Source organism: Desmodus rotundus, chromosome 5, assembly GCF_022682495.2.
Source record: "Desmodus rotundus isolate HL8 chromosome 5, HLdesRot8A.1, whole genome shotgun sequence".
Classification (NCBI taxonomy): domain Eukaryota; kingdom Metazoa; phylum Chordata; class Mammalia; order Chiroptera; family Phyllostomidae; genus Desmodus; species Desmodus rotundus.
The window spans coordinates 14,001,371-14,018,676 of record NC_071391.1 but is presented as its reverse complement, the minus strand read 5'-3'; the positions used below and the strand labels follow the sequence as shown (position 1 = coordinate 14,018,676).

The window sequence follows — 17,306 nt, the reverse complement described above, 5'->3', positions numbered from 1 at the left end:
TTCAAGTTTTGGTCCTTTCTTTAAGATAAATTAAAAATTAATCCATATCATATCATAAAGAATTAAAATTTGTCCTTGTTTTAGAAAAACCTTCACTGGCTTCATAAATCACTGTTTTGTTTTGTTTTTAAAAAATGACATGCAACTTTGATGGCTTCATGACACTACACGACAGGGTCTCTCTCCCTACAGAGAAAGCACTGAGGGGAGAAGGAAATGGATTGCTGGTCTAATAAAATCCAGACACTGGAAACTCATCATCAGATTACCTGTCCAAGTTTTCTTTCATGCGTGTGCAAAATTATCACACTTAAAAATTCTCCTGTCTAAGGACATATGAATTCACATTCTACATTTGTACCAGAGTCTCATTTGCTATTTTGGTTTATAATTCTATCCTAAGTTGTGATACAGATGTTACTATTTTCATCCCCACTTTTAGGCATCAATGAACTACCTTTCAGCTACTGGTTCATCTGGGATCGGGGAATCTAGTGCAATACAATAGTAATAACAAAAAGCACATGTAACAACTGTAATCGATAATATAAACAGACCTTCCCTGAGTGAACTGAACACCTTATATATGTAGGCTGGGACAAATAAAACACAATCGTCATTAGAAATGCAATGGGGTATCTGGGAAAAAAATCCCTAACCTTACATTTCAAATTTGTAGCATGTGTATGAAAAGCCTGTAGGCCAGCTCATCGACACTCAAGGCCATACTCTTAGTCTGCCCTACGCCTATCTGACTTGGCAGTAACATTACTGGATAGTGAGAAAGCAAAAGACAAGACAAATAAAGTGATTCAGGAGCAAGTGCCCCTCCTTGTGTGTGAGAATAAGCCACATCTCTAGACTGAGCCCGCCTTTGGAGGGCTGGGCCTACCTGAGGGTTCTCCTCCCGTTTTGGTTTGGGTGCAGCAGGTGGAGTGACGGTGCGGCTCTCTGCTTGTTTCTCATCTGCTTCTGTGTGAGATTTAATTGTCTAGGAGAGGAAAATTAAATGAAAATTCAGAATTCATTTTTCTTTAAAAGACTAAAAACAAACAGTTTGACTGTAGTCAACATGGAAGAAAAGAAGAACATACTCAAGATGGAAACAGTAAATAAAGCAGGTAAGACCCTGTAAAATGCAATGACCCAGTTGAAGTGGGTAAATTATATAACTAGAGTAAATATCAGTCTGTAAATAAATAGTTTAAATTATACAAAAAGAAAAATCCATGGCTCAATTCCTATGTATAAAAATAAAGTGTAGGCAGCTCTGATTTTAATGTATTTTAGAATATAGGGGCAGTTTTCCAAAAGCAAGCCCACTCCTGTTACATACGGGTCAAGCTCCAGTCCATGGTGTGCTTAAGATCTGACTAATGTAAAAAAAATCTCACATACACACTCTTCTATGTCAGTACATTTCTAATCATAATCATAATCTAAAAGACTACCGTCACTTGGGATATTTAAAACCTGCCTGCATCGTCCATTAGAGAGATGCAATAGCCAGGGAAGGTCATCTTGCAAGAGGCTGACATCCTGATTACCTGCAACCTTGTCTTCCAGACACCAGTCAAACAAAGGAAGCACCAGTAGTGTTATCATCTTCAAACACAAACAGCAGCTAGCAAATTGGCAGATTGGGCTTGCATTACTATTCTTATCATGACCCAGCGGATAATTCACTTTATGAAGCCCTCTGTAAATGTTGAAATGATGCTAGAACAGTGGATATAAAACTAAACAGGAACCTAATTTACCTTTTCAAAATTAAAAAAGCAGATGCCAATGGTCTCTTCGTATGGCAACAACAAGTAATTAAATACGTGAGATTGAAACCGATTATTGATGACCAGGAGCCAAATACAAAGACTGTGGTCCTACAGGCAAGACATCGGAAGTTCTCAAAAATCATTATGCTGAGAAATATTTTACTAGATCTAAAAAACTAACTCAACTGCAAAGATCTTTCATATTCTTTCCTGGCTGCTTCCACGTTTTCCTCATTTCTCGTGTTACTTTAGGAAAGTGTAAGTGTCTGTTTTGCGGTAAAAATGCTGCTTTTGTTATTATTTTTTTTTTACCAGTGTCTTGTCCTCTTTCCTCCTCTACACTGTAACCTGCTCAATAGCAGCGACTGTCCTACGCACTCCTGCTCCCCTCTGCGCTTGGTGCAGTGCCTCACGTGGAGCAGGGATACTGTAAATATGCTGTAAAGAGATGCTGATCTCCTGAGTGGGGAAGGCCACCTACAAGAAGAATCCCTTGTGTCTCCTCTCTCATACCACACGCATTTTTGAACCAAAAAGGACACATTTACTCCATAAACAAACCACCAAACACACCTACAAGGGAACACATGGGAAAACAGTTTGTAATGACATTTTTAAGATCTTGGGTGTCCAGAAAGCTTATTTCCATAGCTCTGTTAACGTGGAAGGACAGGAGTCTGAGGGAGGAGGGAGGGAGAAGGTCTGCCCCACTCCAGGCTGTAAGAAGTTCCTTGAAGTCACTTCAGTCTTTAAGGCTGAGCAAAGCACTGGGTGCTAACACCTCCAGGCAAGGACAAACCAATTCCTCTCCACTAAGGAATTATCCAGGGTTCAAATTCTCTCTTTCACACAGAAGAATACAATTGTGTCAGGGTTGGGTAAAAAACATTAAAAAAAAAAAAAACCCAAACACTGGAGAGGTATTTTTCTCTCACAGACCTCTCACCTGGGGGAGGCCAGCTGCCACGTGTGACCTGCACTGTGGAGACCCATGTGGTGAGGAACTGAACCTCCGGCCAACAACCACGTGACCGAGACTGGAAGTGGATTATCCAGCTCCAGCTGAGCCTCTGAGATAACTGCAGCCCTGGCCAACTAGCTGAATGCACACTTTTGAGGGACTGTGAGCCAGAACCACCCAGCTAAGCGGCAACCTGATTCCTGACCCTCAGAAACTATGTGACATAATGACTGTCGTTTTAAGCGCTCTAAAACAAACAAAAGCCTTTAGGGTCAGAGAGTGACATTGCAGAAATGGCAAAACAGGGGACTCTAAGGACCAATCCTTTAGTGAAGCAACCATTACGCTGGTAAAAACAGAATCAACTCTTGAGAACTCTGGAATCTAATAAAAAACTTACTGCAACTAGGGGGGCACTTATGAAAGGGCTGCTACCTTTCACTAAGAAAATATTTTTCCGCTTCTGCCCAAGATGGAGGCATAGGTAGACACACTGCGCCTCCTTGCACAACCAAAAGAAGGACAACAACAGTTTAAAAACAAAAAATAACCAAACTGACAGAAAACTGAATTGTATGGAAGTCCGACAACCAAGAAGATAAAGAAGAAACATTCATCCAGACTGGTAGGAGGGGCGGAGACGGGCAGCCAGGGCAGAGAGGACTTGCGGCAACTCAGCGGCTGGCGGGCCCAGCGAGGTGGCAGACTGTGGAGCGAACGGGGCAGGCAGTGTGACAGCTAGCAGACACTGCGGCCCCACACGGCCCCACATTTGCGTGTAGATAAACCAGGAGGAATGGTGGGGGAGCGAAGCAGACCACACAACCGAGGGCTCCAGAGCCTCAAACCTCTGACTGAAAACACCCATGGGGGTTGAGGCAGCAGCAGGAGAAACTCCCAGCCTCACAGGAGAGGTCGTTGGAGAGACCCACGGGGGTCTAGAGCATGGACAAGCCCACCCACTCGGGAATCAGCACCAGAGGGGCCCAGTGTGATTGTGGGTAAGCAGAGGGAGTGACTGAAATCCAGCAGAGAGTGGAGCAAGCGCCATTACTCCCTCTTAGCCCTTCCTCCACGTACAGTGTCATAGCACAGCGCTCAGGGTTACCCAGCCCTGGTGAACACCTAAGGCTCCACCCCTTACTAAATAATAGGTGTGCTGAGACCAAAAAAATGGCCCAAATGAAAGAACAGATCAAAGCTCCAGAAAAAAATACAACTAAGCAACGAAGAGATAGCCAACCTATCAGATGCACAGTTCAAAACACTGATAATCAGGATGCTCACAGAATTGGTTGAATTTGGTCACAAATTAGATGAAAAAATGAAGGCTATGCTAAGAGAAATAAAGGAAAATGTACAGGGAACCAATAGTGATGGGAAGGAAACTGGTACTCAACAGTGTGGACCAGAAGGAAGAAAGAAACATCCAACCAGAAAAGAATGAAGAAACAAGAATTCAAAAAAATGAGGAGAGGCTTAGGAACCTCCAGGACATCTTGAAACATTCCAACATCCAAATTATAAGGGTGCCGGAAGGAGAAGAGGAAGAACAAAAAATTGAAAACTTATTTGAACAAATAATGAAGAACTTCCCTAATCTGGCAAAGGAAATAGACTTCCAGGAAGTCCAGGAAACTCAGAGAGTCCCAAAGAAGCTGGACCCAAGCTTGGAACACACCAAGGCACATCAGAATTACATTACCCAAGATTAAACAGAAGGACAGAATCTTAGAAGCAGCAAGAGAAAAGGACACAGTTACCTACAAAGGAGTGCCCATAAGACACTCAGATGATTTCTCAAAAGTGACCTTACAGGCAAGAAGGGGCTGGAAAGGAGTATTCCAAGTCATGAAAGACAAGGACCTACATCCAAGATTACTCTATCCAGCAAAGCTATCATTTAGAATGGAAGGGCAGATAAAGTGCTTCTCAGATAAGGTCAAGTTCAAGGAATTCATCATCATCAAGCCCTTATTATATGAAATGTTAAAGGGATTTATCTAAGAAAAAGAAGATAAAAAATATGAACAGTAAAAATGCCAGCAAACTCACAGTTATTAACAACCACACCTAAAACAAAAACAAAAGCAAACTAAGCAAAAAACTAGAACAGGAAGAGAACCACAGAAATGGAGATCACATGGAGAGTTATCAACAGGGGAGTGGGAGGGGTATAGAGGGGGGAAAGGTACAGAGAATAAGTAGCATAAATGGTAGGTAGAAAATAGACAGGGGGAGGGTAAGAATAGTATAGGAAATGTAGAAGCCAAAGAACTTATAAGTATGACCCATGGACATTAACTATAGGGGGGGAATGTGGGAGGGAGGGGGTGGGCAGGATGGAGTGGAGTGAAGGGGCAGAAATGGGACAACTGTAATAGCATAATCAATAAATATATAAAAAATATTTTTCCTTACCTATCTACAAAACCCCGTTCCCTAGCTGGGCAGAGGTCGTGGGGACGGCAACCTGTGTTCCTGGTATGTCTTGAGGGTGCCAGGGGGAGCAACATGGACCTCGTCCTCAAAAAACCTGTGGTTGCACACTTTGACCTGTTTGGTGATTCCCTGAGGACTGTACAGAGACTGACCTTTGTTTTGTCCACCTGGAGTGGCTGGAGTGACTTGCCAGATGGCATCAGATGAAAGCATCTAAGTGTGTACAGTTAGGCCTCACTTAATGTTGTCAATAGGTTCTTGGAAACCACAACTTTAACCAATTTTACTACAGACTACTTGATATAAACAAGCTCCTAATGTATATCATATCAACTAGCCTATGGTAAAATTGGTTTCATTATATGTCATTTTGCTTAAAATTATTCACTTCAACATTGTTAATTTTATGTGATGTGAATTTCACCTCAATTTAACAAATTAAGTTGGGAAACAAACAAAATGGATAAAGCTAAAAGTTTGGTCTCTATCAGAGATTATAAACCTTTATCCAGAGGTGAAACTTCCCTGCAGATATTTTTTGCCTGCATGGTGTTTAAATATTTATTAGTATTTTAAAAACTAGGCAATTTCTCAAAACATCTGGACTTTGGCTTTTCTTGAAAAAGTTTCCTTATGATAAAAATTGGCTGTGGTCAAGAAGTAGCTACTTCCTGGAGATGGAGTATTACGTGGCAGTCTACCGCAGTCTCTCCCACTTTCTACTGTCTTCTCGGCACCAAGGCCGCATGGTGAACTTCATCACGCTTATGTTACTATTTCAAAGAGGAATTAAGAATAAAAGTGGAATATTTCTTGCACTCTTATTCCCATTAAAAGTGGGAAAATAGCAGACTGTCTCCGAGAGGCTTCCTGTCCATAACAGAACCGCCGTGGTTCTTCAGAGGCTGTTCAGGCTCCCCTGCCAGTCAGCCTGCAGTCCCAGCCCAGGTGAGGAGGAATGCTGGTGTGACAGCCGTGACACTAACAAGGGACCTGTACACAAACTCTTTGTGGACAGGATCAGACACTACAGAATTAAACAATTGCCACCTGGACGATCTGTTGATACTGGCCCAAAGGGTTGGTAAGGGAGCTTTTTTCCTTAAATCTTTGTTGGGAACTGGCATTTAATTTTGGTTTTTAATTCTCACCCAAGAACATTTTTTTTCTTTGCTTTTCAAAAAAGAGAAAGGGACAGACAGAAACATTGATGCAAGAGAGAAACATCGACTGGTTGCCTCCTGAACACGCCCAGACTGGAGATCAAACTCGCACCCTAGGTAGGTGCCCTGACCAGGAATCGAACCTGCAACCTCTCAGAGACAGGACGACACTCCAACTGACTGAGCCACACCCGCCAGGACGAGGGGGAGCTTTCTGCGCTTAAACAACGTGTGGTAAAGCAGGCGTGCGTGCATTCCCTGACCTCAAACTCCAAGATTCCAGATTTGAAGTCAGTTAAGTCTCAGCCCTAAAGAAATGTAAAACTTATCTGATAATTTGCACTAAGTAAGTTGTACAACTGAACAGAAGTATCAGAATAAATATATATTTCAACAACAAAAAAGAAAAAGTAAAAATTCCAGCTGCTTTACTCATTTATATTTCTTGCTTCACACCCATGGCTATTTAAATTTGTAAATCCTGTTCTTTCTAGTATTATGAAGAAAGAAATCAAAAACTCTGGACAAGACTAGAAGTAAGTTAACCATTTTATACCCTTAATTCCAAATTTACCTTCTGAGAATTGGCTGCACGAAAAATCAAGGTCAGGAACTAGCAAATAAATAAATGTCCAAATAGTTTTATCAATTAAGGTTAAATAAATCTGAATTGACAGCAAAGCAAAATCCATTGTTTGGTCACTGGGATCTGTTTTCCCTATGATAGTATTAAAATGGAAGGCAGGGTCACCAATTCAAGTTTACTAAGAGGGCAAGACTGGGATTTGAGGGTACCACATCAGATAATATTCTCATCTTGGAAGTATTTCTTCTTTTAGAGGATACTGTGTCGGTTCCTATGCAAGACATATGAGGTCTTTCAAGAAAAAGTCCAGCCATTGTTAATATAACAAGAATGGTTTGCACAACATCCATGTAAGGTGGCAGCTAAGGAGAGTGGACGGGAATGCGCATGCGTGAACAATGCCTTCACTGTACCAGTCAGTGGGGGTGGTAGACACCATCGAGTGAGCATGTGTACTGGGTGGCCATTGCATTCAAAATGACTGAGTGAGTAGAGCAACGAATCTGCACCAAATTTTGCAGTAAGCTTAAACATTCCTCAGCGTAATCTATTCAGATGATTCAGAAGGCCACAGCTAAGGGCAACTGGTGATTGGCAGCTTCATCACAACAATGCACCCACTCATGACAATGTGCCTACTCATGCATCACCTCTTGAAGAATTTTTCTGGTGTGACATCAAATCACCCAGGTGACTCAGTCTCCCTATAGCCCAGATCTGGCACCCTGCAACTTGTGGGTTCTCCCAAAACTAAAATCACCTTTGAAAGGGAAGAGATATCAGACCATAGATGAGATTCAGAAAAATATGACGGGGAAGCTGATGGCGATTGGGAGAACTCTGTGGGGTCCCCAGGTGCCTACTCTGAAGGGGACTGAGCCATCATTATTCTATGTACACTGTTTCTTCTACCTTGTATCTTCTTCAATAAACATCTCTATTTTTCATATTACATGCCTGGATTCCCTCTGGACAGACCTTGTATATGGAAGTATGGGAATGCTGGCAGTCTGGCAGTTTTTGTCATAAAACCTGGGATTTTTTCAGTAGCTGAGCCTTGGGGCATACATAGAGGTCTTTGTTGCATAGAAACAAACAATTCCTGCGAACTAACTGGGTCAGACACAGTCTAATGGACTTGAAACACTTTATCTGATTCCATCATCAACAGGTGTTTAGCCCCATTTCCTAGGTGCTAGCCAGGATAAGGACATAAAGGTAGTAGTGCAGGGCCTATGATATAAGTTTGGATTCATTTACTTTTCTCCCTATATTTCTAGTCTCAAAGCTCTCAATTCTACCACTCATTTTTTCAGAGCCACGATGTAATGTGGCTTCTAGTAAGTGCTAAGTCAAGGGTGGATAAGAAAGCTGATGATCCCTGGCAGGAGAAGAAGTAAGACCACCACTGTTCTAATGAACACGGTCTTCTCCCTTTCCTATGTCAAGGTGGGGGGGGTCTTTGACTCTGTACAACTTGCAAGGCTTCCTCCCCTGGGGAAGAGCCTCTCGATGCCAGCTCCAAATGCACCAGAGATTAAGCTCTCTGAGGGCAAAGCCTTTGAGTTATCTACCTTTGTGCTGAGATACCACATGTGGCATAGCAGCTCGCACCTAAACATATTTTTATGGGATGAATGCTATCACCCTAAAGGAACAGCAGAAGGCAGAAAGGAACCCACCTAGCTTGGTCACAGAGAGTGTTGGGAGCAGGTCTGGGTAACTCTGTGAGCAGGCTCTAAGTGTACTTCACGGGTACACACAGGGTGAGGCAAAAGTAGGTCTGCAGTTGTCCATATGGGAAATAATACAACAACTGATAAATAAGAAAAGAATAAACTATTTCATGTACTCACAACTGTAAACCTACGTTTGCCCCCCCACCCCGTATTTACATTGCTTCACTCTAGCCCATCTCTGAGATTCCTTGAAGACTATATATGTGATATTGGGAACTGAACATGAGGAGAAAGGAGAGATAGTGGAAAAATCCGAACAGAATTTTGAGAATGGAGTCTGGTCTAAAGAGGACCCTTGCTGGTAACCTTGCTGATCACCCTTCCTGAGCCTAGTCGGCTAACCTGGACGACTGTCAGCCAGGGAGACGACTCAACTGAAACAGCAAGGACTGGAGCCCTCTGCTAGGTCAACAAGGAGAGAGACCACAGAATTTACCACTAGAAAATATTATTTTTAAGAATTCATGGATGCCTTTCTATGATATTAAAATTAAAAGCTGTATCAATGTGTAAGGCCAAGACATAAAAGACATTCAAGCTCTCATAAGAAAAAGAGCAAGTTACAAAATAATACATGTTGATTTTTTTCTTTTCTTTTTTTTTTATGTTGATTTTTTTTTTTGCTTTAAAATGATAGTATGTATACAGGAAATATGTGGAGGAATAGAACCTATACTGTTAATAGCAACTTTTGGGTGGGTTAAATTTTGTGGGAATTTTATTCTTTTCGTACTTGTAGATTATGGGGGGATGCATTTTCTCCAATATATATTTCTGTAATGTTTGAATTTTTCTTTTACAGTGAATATGTATTATCTTTGTAATCAGAAAAAAACCCAAGAAATGTAAAAATAAGATAAAACTGAAAAAATTCTTGTCTACTAAAAATATCAAAAAAGAGGTCAGTGAGGAATAATATTGAGCAATCTGAGATAGCGTTTTGAAATCACATTCTTTATCATTCTAAAGGTCCCCCGCAGTACTGACAGCCAGCCCAGAGCACAAGGGCAGATGATCTCAAACACGCTTCTACCCCAACTCCTAAGCTTGTGCATTCTACATTCAATATTTTAATATTGAAGTTCTGCCGATAATAAATTTGAAAACTTCTGACCTAACATATGTGTAAGTATTTTTGAATGCTCCCCAAAGCATTTCCTGGGGGTTTGAGCAGGCTCCCGGGGAACAGACATGCTCTCTCTTGTGTGGTCTGAGCACAAGATTTTGGCACCCAGCTTCTCAGTGAAAGGCCAGCTGTACTTATGAGCTGCCCGGGTAGAAAGCCAGGTGCTCCATGCAAAAGGTTCCTCTGTTCAAGGAGGCCAAGGCGGCAGAAAGCCTTCTCATTCCCCACCGTCTGGCCAGCCTCTCTGAATCACAGTCAGCCATCCAGAAGCAGAAGATTCAGGATCACCAGACTATTTTCAGATGAATGAGATCTCAAGCCTGAGCAATTAGAAGTAGGTCAATGACTTTTTAAAGCAACTCTCTGAAAGAGGATGCTTTTCTGTGCAAAGTTGTTTTTTCGTTACTGTTTTTCTTTAAGTAGAATATATGGTGACTACCTATAAATCCTTTTTTATGTTTTTAGAAGTCTTCTGTCATAGAACCCTTAAGTATTTTGGGAGATTACTTGTATTTCTCTAGTCTCATGTTTTTAAAGAAACATCTGCTTTTAGAGATATAAATAAAGGCTTCAATATTTCAACTAAAATGTCAGTATTCTCTAGAGTTAAAAGAATGCTCTTTAGAAATTTTAATTTTTTTTTCATCTGGCTCTTCATTATTTGTAATAACCGGGGAAAATCTTTAAGGTGAAATCCCTTTCCTTCTTTTGTTTATTATTCCTGACTTTCAGAGTTCTATCCTCATCTGGATTCTTACTGGGCCGAAACTAAGATAGCCTTTTCAGTTTACTACCTCATCTGTGCTTCCTGGCTGGGGGTAGCAGAACCCATCCGTGAATTCCTGCTTCGGAACCAGCAGGGGGAGCTCATTCACACAGGACTCTGAATCCATCTACGTATAAAGGGATAATGGAAAAAGCAACCCAACTTTCTTCAGTAAGAATGGCCCTTTTGCATTTTGAATAAATTATCACGCAATGAGCAACAGGTAATTGATAATGGTGCTGAGATAGAAAGCCCCTGAGAAGATGTATTTAGAGGCAGCCCAGCCGCAACAGCAAGGCTACTGCTCGGAGCAGGTGCATACTCTTGCCTGTACCTGTTTTTCAAGGCTTGGCTTGCTAAGCTGTACAGTTTGAGGTCCAGCGAGTCTGGTCCCTGGAGTAGCTATCACAATGCTGGTGAGCTGGGCCATGGGGAACGTTTTGGCTATGGTTGCAGTCTGCCCATTGACGACACGGACGGGGTGGATGGAATTCTGGGAGGTAGGGAGGGTCGTGGGGGTAAACTTGGTCAGCATAACAGGCCTCTGGATAAGTTGAGGAGCTGCAAGCATGGGAGGAGGTGCTGGGGCAATAGGAATGTTATTCTGGGCCACAGGCTTGGGTCGAACCTATGGGGAAAGAGAGAACAATTATCGTATTACTTAAAGAAACTTCCTGTAAGTCTAAATTATTGTCAGATCTTCCACACTATGTATGTGAAATGTTATTTAGTACAAATATTAATACTCACTTTGGTTTTATTATTTCTATAGGTCTTAAGAGATGTAATTGTATAAAATACTCATCAGCTCTTAAGAGGGTCCAGTTGCTACCCTAGAACGCAGTTCTTCCGACTCTAAACCTAGCTCCCTCTATTATATCATGCCGCCTCTTTCAGGCCGAGGTCAAACACCCGATCCAGAGACTTGTGCCCAGAGTATGGTAACAGTGCTTCCAGTGGCCTTAATTCACACTCTAAATTTCTTCCTACCCACAGCCTCAGTTCACCCCCATCTGTGGCCCCTAAACTCCCCATCTTGGCCACTCCTTCTCTCATTCTCCCTGTGGGTTTCCTCTTCCTCTGTCCAATACTGAATGTGGGTATTTCTCAGGATTCTGTCCTTTTCTTCCCAGTGTCCTCACTCCTCCTGGGAGCTCTCACCCACCTATGGCTTCAATTACCATCTGTGCACTGAAGACTTCCGCACTTGTAACTTAGGACCAGACATTCCCTAAATTTCAGAATCACATTCAACTGCCTGTTAGACATCTCTACTTGGAAATCTCACAAGTACTTCAAAATCAACATGTCTAAAATGCTTTAATTTCTTCTTTCAACCTTCTCCTCTTCCTACAGTCATCCCCTCAGTAAACGGCCTTTCCTTTCCTAAATATACCTCCTGATGCTTCCTCCTCCACCTCTGCTTCCTAAATCCTTCTCAAATATGTCCCGCTTTCTGTCCGCACTGCCACTCCTTTACCCCATGTTTGGCTTACTGAAACAATGGCAGAAAATTGTGATTAAAAACATGGGGTCAGCCTTGCCTGAGTTTAAATCCTGATTCTACCACTCATTAGCTGTATAAACTATGGCAACATACCTGATCTCTCTAAGCCAGTATTTCTCAAACTTTCTAAACTGTGACCACCCTCCGCCCGACCTGCAGCCCCCGTGAGCAAAATCCTTTCCCCTTATGCATTAGAGTTTGACCTTCAGTTAACTCTCTAGCTCTGTTCTCCTGGAAACCTGATAAAGGTAACAATGTCAACTATGTTACCAGGCAACATTGCTTATAGTAAAAATGACTCTTTATTGTGAATGGGGAGATTTATAAATACTTGATGGGACACCACACTTTGGGTTTCCCAAGGTGGGATGACTCATAACAGGGTATGTCCATTGGGGACCTTGAAAGCCATGCCTATGGATTTGTTATAGGATATGGCTTCTGTGAGGCAAAAGGCTTCTATGCCAGAATGGCTCTCCCACTGTCCCGGTCTCCCTGCAGCTGAGCTATCTATCCCTGGACAGCGGTAGAGACCACTCTATGCGCTACTGCAGGGACTCACGCCCACACAAGACAAATGTCTCAGCTGAGCAAAACCTGGCAAGTACTGGTTTCTGCCCTGTTACATTCTAAGTAGACTGGTGCCAAGTGTGAGTCTGACTGTTTGGCTAAACTTAAGGTGACCCTGTGGTGGGTGCTGCAGACACACAGTAGGAAATACATTTCACACTGTAACCAGTACACACACATAGACATATATATCTCTCTCTATAAAATAAAAGCTTCATGAAACAATACTTATGTGCTATGTGCTCTAGTAGTTCCTACTATGTTTTGTTCATTTTATTTAAGAACTCTGCTCATAATTCACTAAACTGATTTCACAGCTGACTAATGAGTCATGACCCACCACTTAAAAAAGAGCAATACCTACTTTCACGGGACTGTTGTGAGAATTAGAAAAGATAACCCATGTAAAGCTCCCACAGAGCCAGTAGCATGTAGCAAGATTCTCGAAACTGTAGCTATTATTATTGTTGACAATATCCTAACTGTTCTTCCTCCCCACAGTCTCGATAACCTCTAATCTATTCTCCACACAGTGGCAAGAAGGAGTTTCCTAAAACAAAAATCTGACCATGCCAAGTACTTGTCTGTAAATGCTTTCATGCCCCCCACCCCTCCCCAGTCCTGGGAGAAGGCCCAAATTCCTATGTAGCCCATGATGTCCCACCGGCTCTGGCTCCATGGGCTTCTCCAGCTTCATCTGCCACTCCAGCCTGAGTCAGCCACACCAAATCTTGTCTGGTTCCTCAAGCTTACATGCATTTCTCCATCCCTGACTTAAGTATATGTTTTGCCCTCTGCCTGAAGCATTTTTATTCTTCCCCCAAAACTTTGTCAGGCTAACTTTACTAGCATTTTAGGTCTCAGGTAGAATGTCAAGTCTTCAAGGAAATCTCCTGTAATACTCTTTAAAATGAGTACAGACTACCCTGTACTTCCCATAGTGGACAGTGTAATTGCCTGTACATGTGTCAGAAGCTCTCTGAGGGTGAGGAACAGTCTGTCTTGCTAAGCACTAAGCATCCATAGGGCTTAGTGCCTTTTTTGAAGCACAAGGTATTTATTAAGAATTTATCTGATAAATGATTAAAATCACATAGGCAGTTCAGAAATCACTTATGGCCAATGACCACAGAATTGCTTTCTCTTCTCTCTTTGCCTAAAACCTGAGGCCTCGGACAGGAATTACCAGCCTTTCTACCAGGCAAATCAACTCCCCTTAAGATCCAGACTGGGGCGACGCCGACATTCTGCCAGGAGAAGGGTGAACTCAGCCCAGCTGCTGGAAGAATACTCTCAGGAGAATGTGGGCAGGCTGCGCTGCTTGGGCCTGCACAGAAAGTTCCCTGTGTAGACCCTAGTGGGAATCTTCATAAGCAAGGCTTCGTGTTTAGGTATGAGGCTCGATGCCATCACTTTCTGGAGCAGAACTGAATGGCTTCTACTGGTTAGTTTGTCTGTTGTTTCCTTCCCTGCTCTCTCTGGCATATAGGAAAAAAATAAATAAAAGGTGGTATTTATATTCCTTCCCCACTGGCAGGCAGGTTTTGGCTAACTTCATCGAGTAAGTAATTAACATTACAAGGTTTAAAATGGTGTTATCTTAATTTTTTACATTTAGGAAATTGTCCTGTCCTTACATCCTCCTGCTACTGCCATCGGTCACTGCTAAGAAACCCTGATGATGAAGTAAGCTTCATCACAGCACAGAAATCAGCAGCTGGAGTCTGTAGCTAAGTGGGATCTGAATATGGCTGAGCTGACAAGAGCATTACAGGCTGTGCAGAAAGGGCCCATGAGGGTTTCCGTCCCACCTTGCCCTCGCTGGGCTTGTCACTGGCTTACCCACCTGTGGAAGAAAGTTTGGACGTGGAGTGAGTCTAGGAGGAGGGATAAACTGTGGTACTTTGATGGGTTGAGGAGGTGTTGCCTGAACCTGCTAAAAAATGAGAAAGATAAATAAACCAGAGACGACAATAAATGTTCAATATCAAAGCTAGACATTCTTAAAGTACTTTCAGCATCACTGTTCCCTGGATCAGACAATATTTTCTACAAGCTTTCACTACAGAATTAATCATTTGAATTAACACGCCTTTAGAAACTGTTTCACTCTCCCACCTGCGCTACTTCATCCCATAGAATGAACCAGTCACATTTGTTTCCTCACATACCTGCAGGCTCAGCAACTTAGACAATTTCCTTTGACACTCCAGAACTCCTGCACTTATGTATTTTAAAAGTCAAGACTGGATCCAAAGTGAAAACTTGCTGCAGGGCCAAATGGGCCCTTTCCTACCATTAGAGCTTAATCTGACAGTGAATGGCTTTATTCCTGTAGAGGATTTTCGAACTCTCAGCACCTGGCTCAGTTATCGAGTTGTTTCTGTAAAGATTCCGGGTTTTTCCTGTTGTTGTTTTTTTTAAGTGGTGAAGGTTCACTTCATTGCTCTCTAGTTTTACTCATCACTGGTCATCATTCAAAAGCCACCAAGCTGCCATTCTAGAAGCAAACTTTTAAACAAATATTTGGATACCCTTTCCCAAGACTCTGAGAACATCAGTTTCTAAATGGTTTACCCCAAAAACCTCATGAACAATTTTGTTCAAGTACTTCTTCCTTCAAGGGATCTTTTTTTCTGAAAGACGTTGGACACCGACACTGTTAATTTGAGAGTTTCTTGAATATTTTTAAAGCGCCCACTAACTTAACTCTGGTACTTCCTGGGTACAGTCAATTTCAGGGGAGAGTGAACTAAAGGGATTCAGCAGGGAGTTTCCCGAAATCAGGAACACAGCACCAGAATCTAGGCACTCACGTTTCACAGGAAGTGCAACGGGGCCATGGAGCGGACAGAGAGATACATGAAACAGTGTGTATGCCTCTGTGAAGGGCACTTCCCCTCTCAGGTCAAGCCAAACTTTGGCCTCAGATAACGCACTGAATGGGTCTTGGTCTTTGGTGTCAGGAACCCTGTAAAGTTATTTGAGTCGAAGGTAGGAAAGCTACAGTCCCTAGTCAGCCCCCAAGGGGAATTTGGTGTGGTAAGAGTGACGGCGACTGGAAAACCCAGCAGGAGCATAAAATGGATATACTCTACAAACGCATATCCTGAACCCTCTCATGTGGGCACACGTGAGTAGCAGCTGCTGGCTTACCAGAGTGACTGTGTTTTTTGCCACAATTTGGACAGCCTCTGCCCCAGGCCCAGTGACCTTACTAGACGTCTGGAGGTTGACTGGTGTGTTCTGCACATCAGTGCTGAGCACAGCCTTCTGACTGTTGATGGCGGTCACCATAGCAATGGTAGGTCTCTGGCCCACAACAGAGGCAGGCATGGTCGCAGTTGCTGCTTTCAAGACGAGAGGTAGTGTCTTTGTGGTAATCATAGAAGCTGTAGTTACAGTCTTCTAGGAGACATGGAGAACAGGAATTAGGACACTGAAGCGTGATCCCACTGAACAGTACGCTGCTAACCCCCAGCAGAAAACAAAGCACCTCATTCTCATCATCAATCCAGTCTCTCGGTGTGCCATGTCCTTTGTGTGCACAGAGCACACATCTTGCTGCGGAGAAAGACAACTTCTAGTTTGCCGGAGTTCTCAATTTAGCTTCAAGCTCCCAGTAATACCTGTGACTAATACAGGTACAAGGTTTTCAACAATGAATAGGGCAGGTTTTTTAAAAAAATTATCACCTTTTAAAAAAGATTTTTTTTTTCAGAGAGAGGGGGAGGAGGGGAGAAAGAAAGGGAGAGAAACAATTGGTTGCCTCTTGCAGGCCCCCAGTTGGGGACCTAGCCTGCACCCCAGGCCTGTGCCCTGACTGGGAATTGAACTGGCGATCTTTTGGTTCGCAGGCTGGTGCTCAATCCACCAGCCAAGCTGGGGTGAGTTTACAGACACAGAATATGAATGTATCTATTTTTTCTGGTTTTTCTAATTCTTAACTTGCTTTCAATTAATTTAAACTTTGTACAAGTTGCCATACACACAGTCTCTGTCCTTAACTGCTACCACCTCATCAATAGGAAGAAAGCCATCTTATAATTCGGATTATCTGCCTTCTGTGACACGAAGGTGGGATAAAAGGACAGCATCTTTTCATTCTTTTGAGCGTCACCCTGGACAGGTGGGAAGGAGCCTCATGTGAGGGTCAGTGTAGCTGCGGCCTTGGAGGCAGAAAATCCCAAACACAGGATAATAAAACCAACTAGTTTGGTATAGTAAGTACCAAAAAATATATAGTGATGCCAAAGGGATGTGAGTCACTACCTATAATCCTTACTCTGGAGAACTTGCAGTAGTGATCAAAGATTCAGGGAAACATGACAAGGTGGAGACAAAAGCCTTACAGATCAGAGGAGGAACTGAGGTGAGAGGACTTGACTGATGGTACGTAAGAGCTACTGCAGCTTTGAAGTGGTATTGTCCTGAACTTCTTATTAGAGATATTGAAGGAGCTGGCTGCACGGCACACACAGCATCTAGTGGTGCTAGTCGGTCATTCAAGATACAGATATTTCCAGAACATGAAAATTTATCTAGTCCGACTTATGGTTCTGATTTGGATAGTAACCCCCCTTTTTCTTCTTACTTTGCACTTACACTGTCTAATTTGGTAGCTACTAGCCGCGTATAGCTGTTTAAATTAAGTTCATTAAAACAAAATAAAAT

The 17,306-nt window shown here is 42.6% G+C and overlaps 1 protein-coding gene across 25 annotated transcripts in view; it reads right to left on the bottom strand.

Annotated features, from left to right (window-relative positions):
* Positions 1-17,306, bottom strand: part of PHF21A (PHD finger protein 21A) — a 174,442-nt gene that overhangs the window by 20,187 nt on the left and 136,949 nt on the right. For 20 of the 25 annotated variants that reach the window (XM_045194234.2, XM_045194233.2, XM_045194237.2 and 17 more), the window contains 4 exons: positions 15,789-16,040; positions 14,479-14,568; positions 10,890-11,183; positions 893-991 (listed from right to left, as the gene is read on the bottom strand). In XM_045194234.2, coding sequence (XP_045050169.1) covers positions 893-991; positions 10,890-11,183; positions 14,479-14,568; positions 15,789-16,040 — 735 coding nt within the window. The remainder of the gene's footprint in view (positions 1-892; positions 992-10,889; positions 11,184-14,478; positions 14,569-15,788; positions 16,041-17,306) is intronic. The other 5 variants (XM_045194245.2, XM_045194249.2, XM_024558885.3 and 2 more) reach the window with 2 other exon arrangements.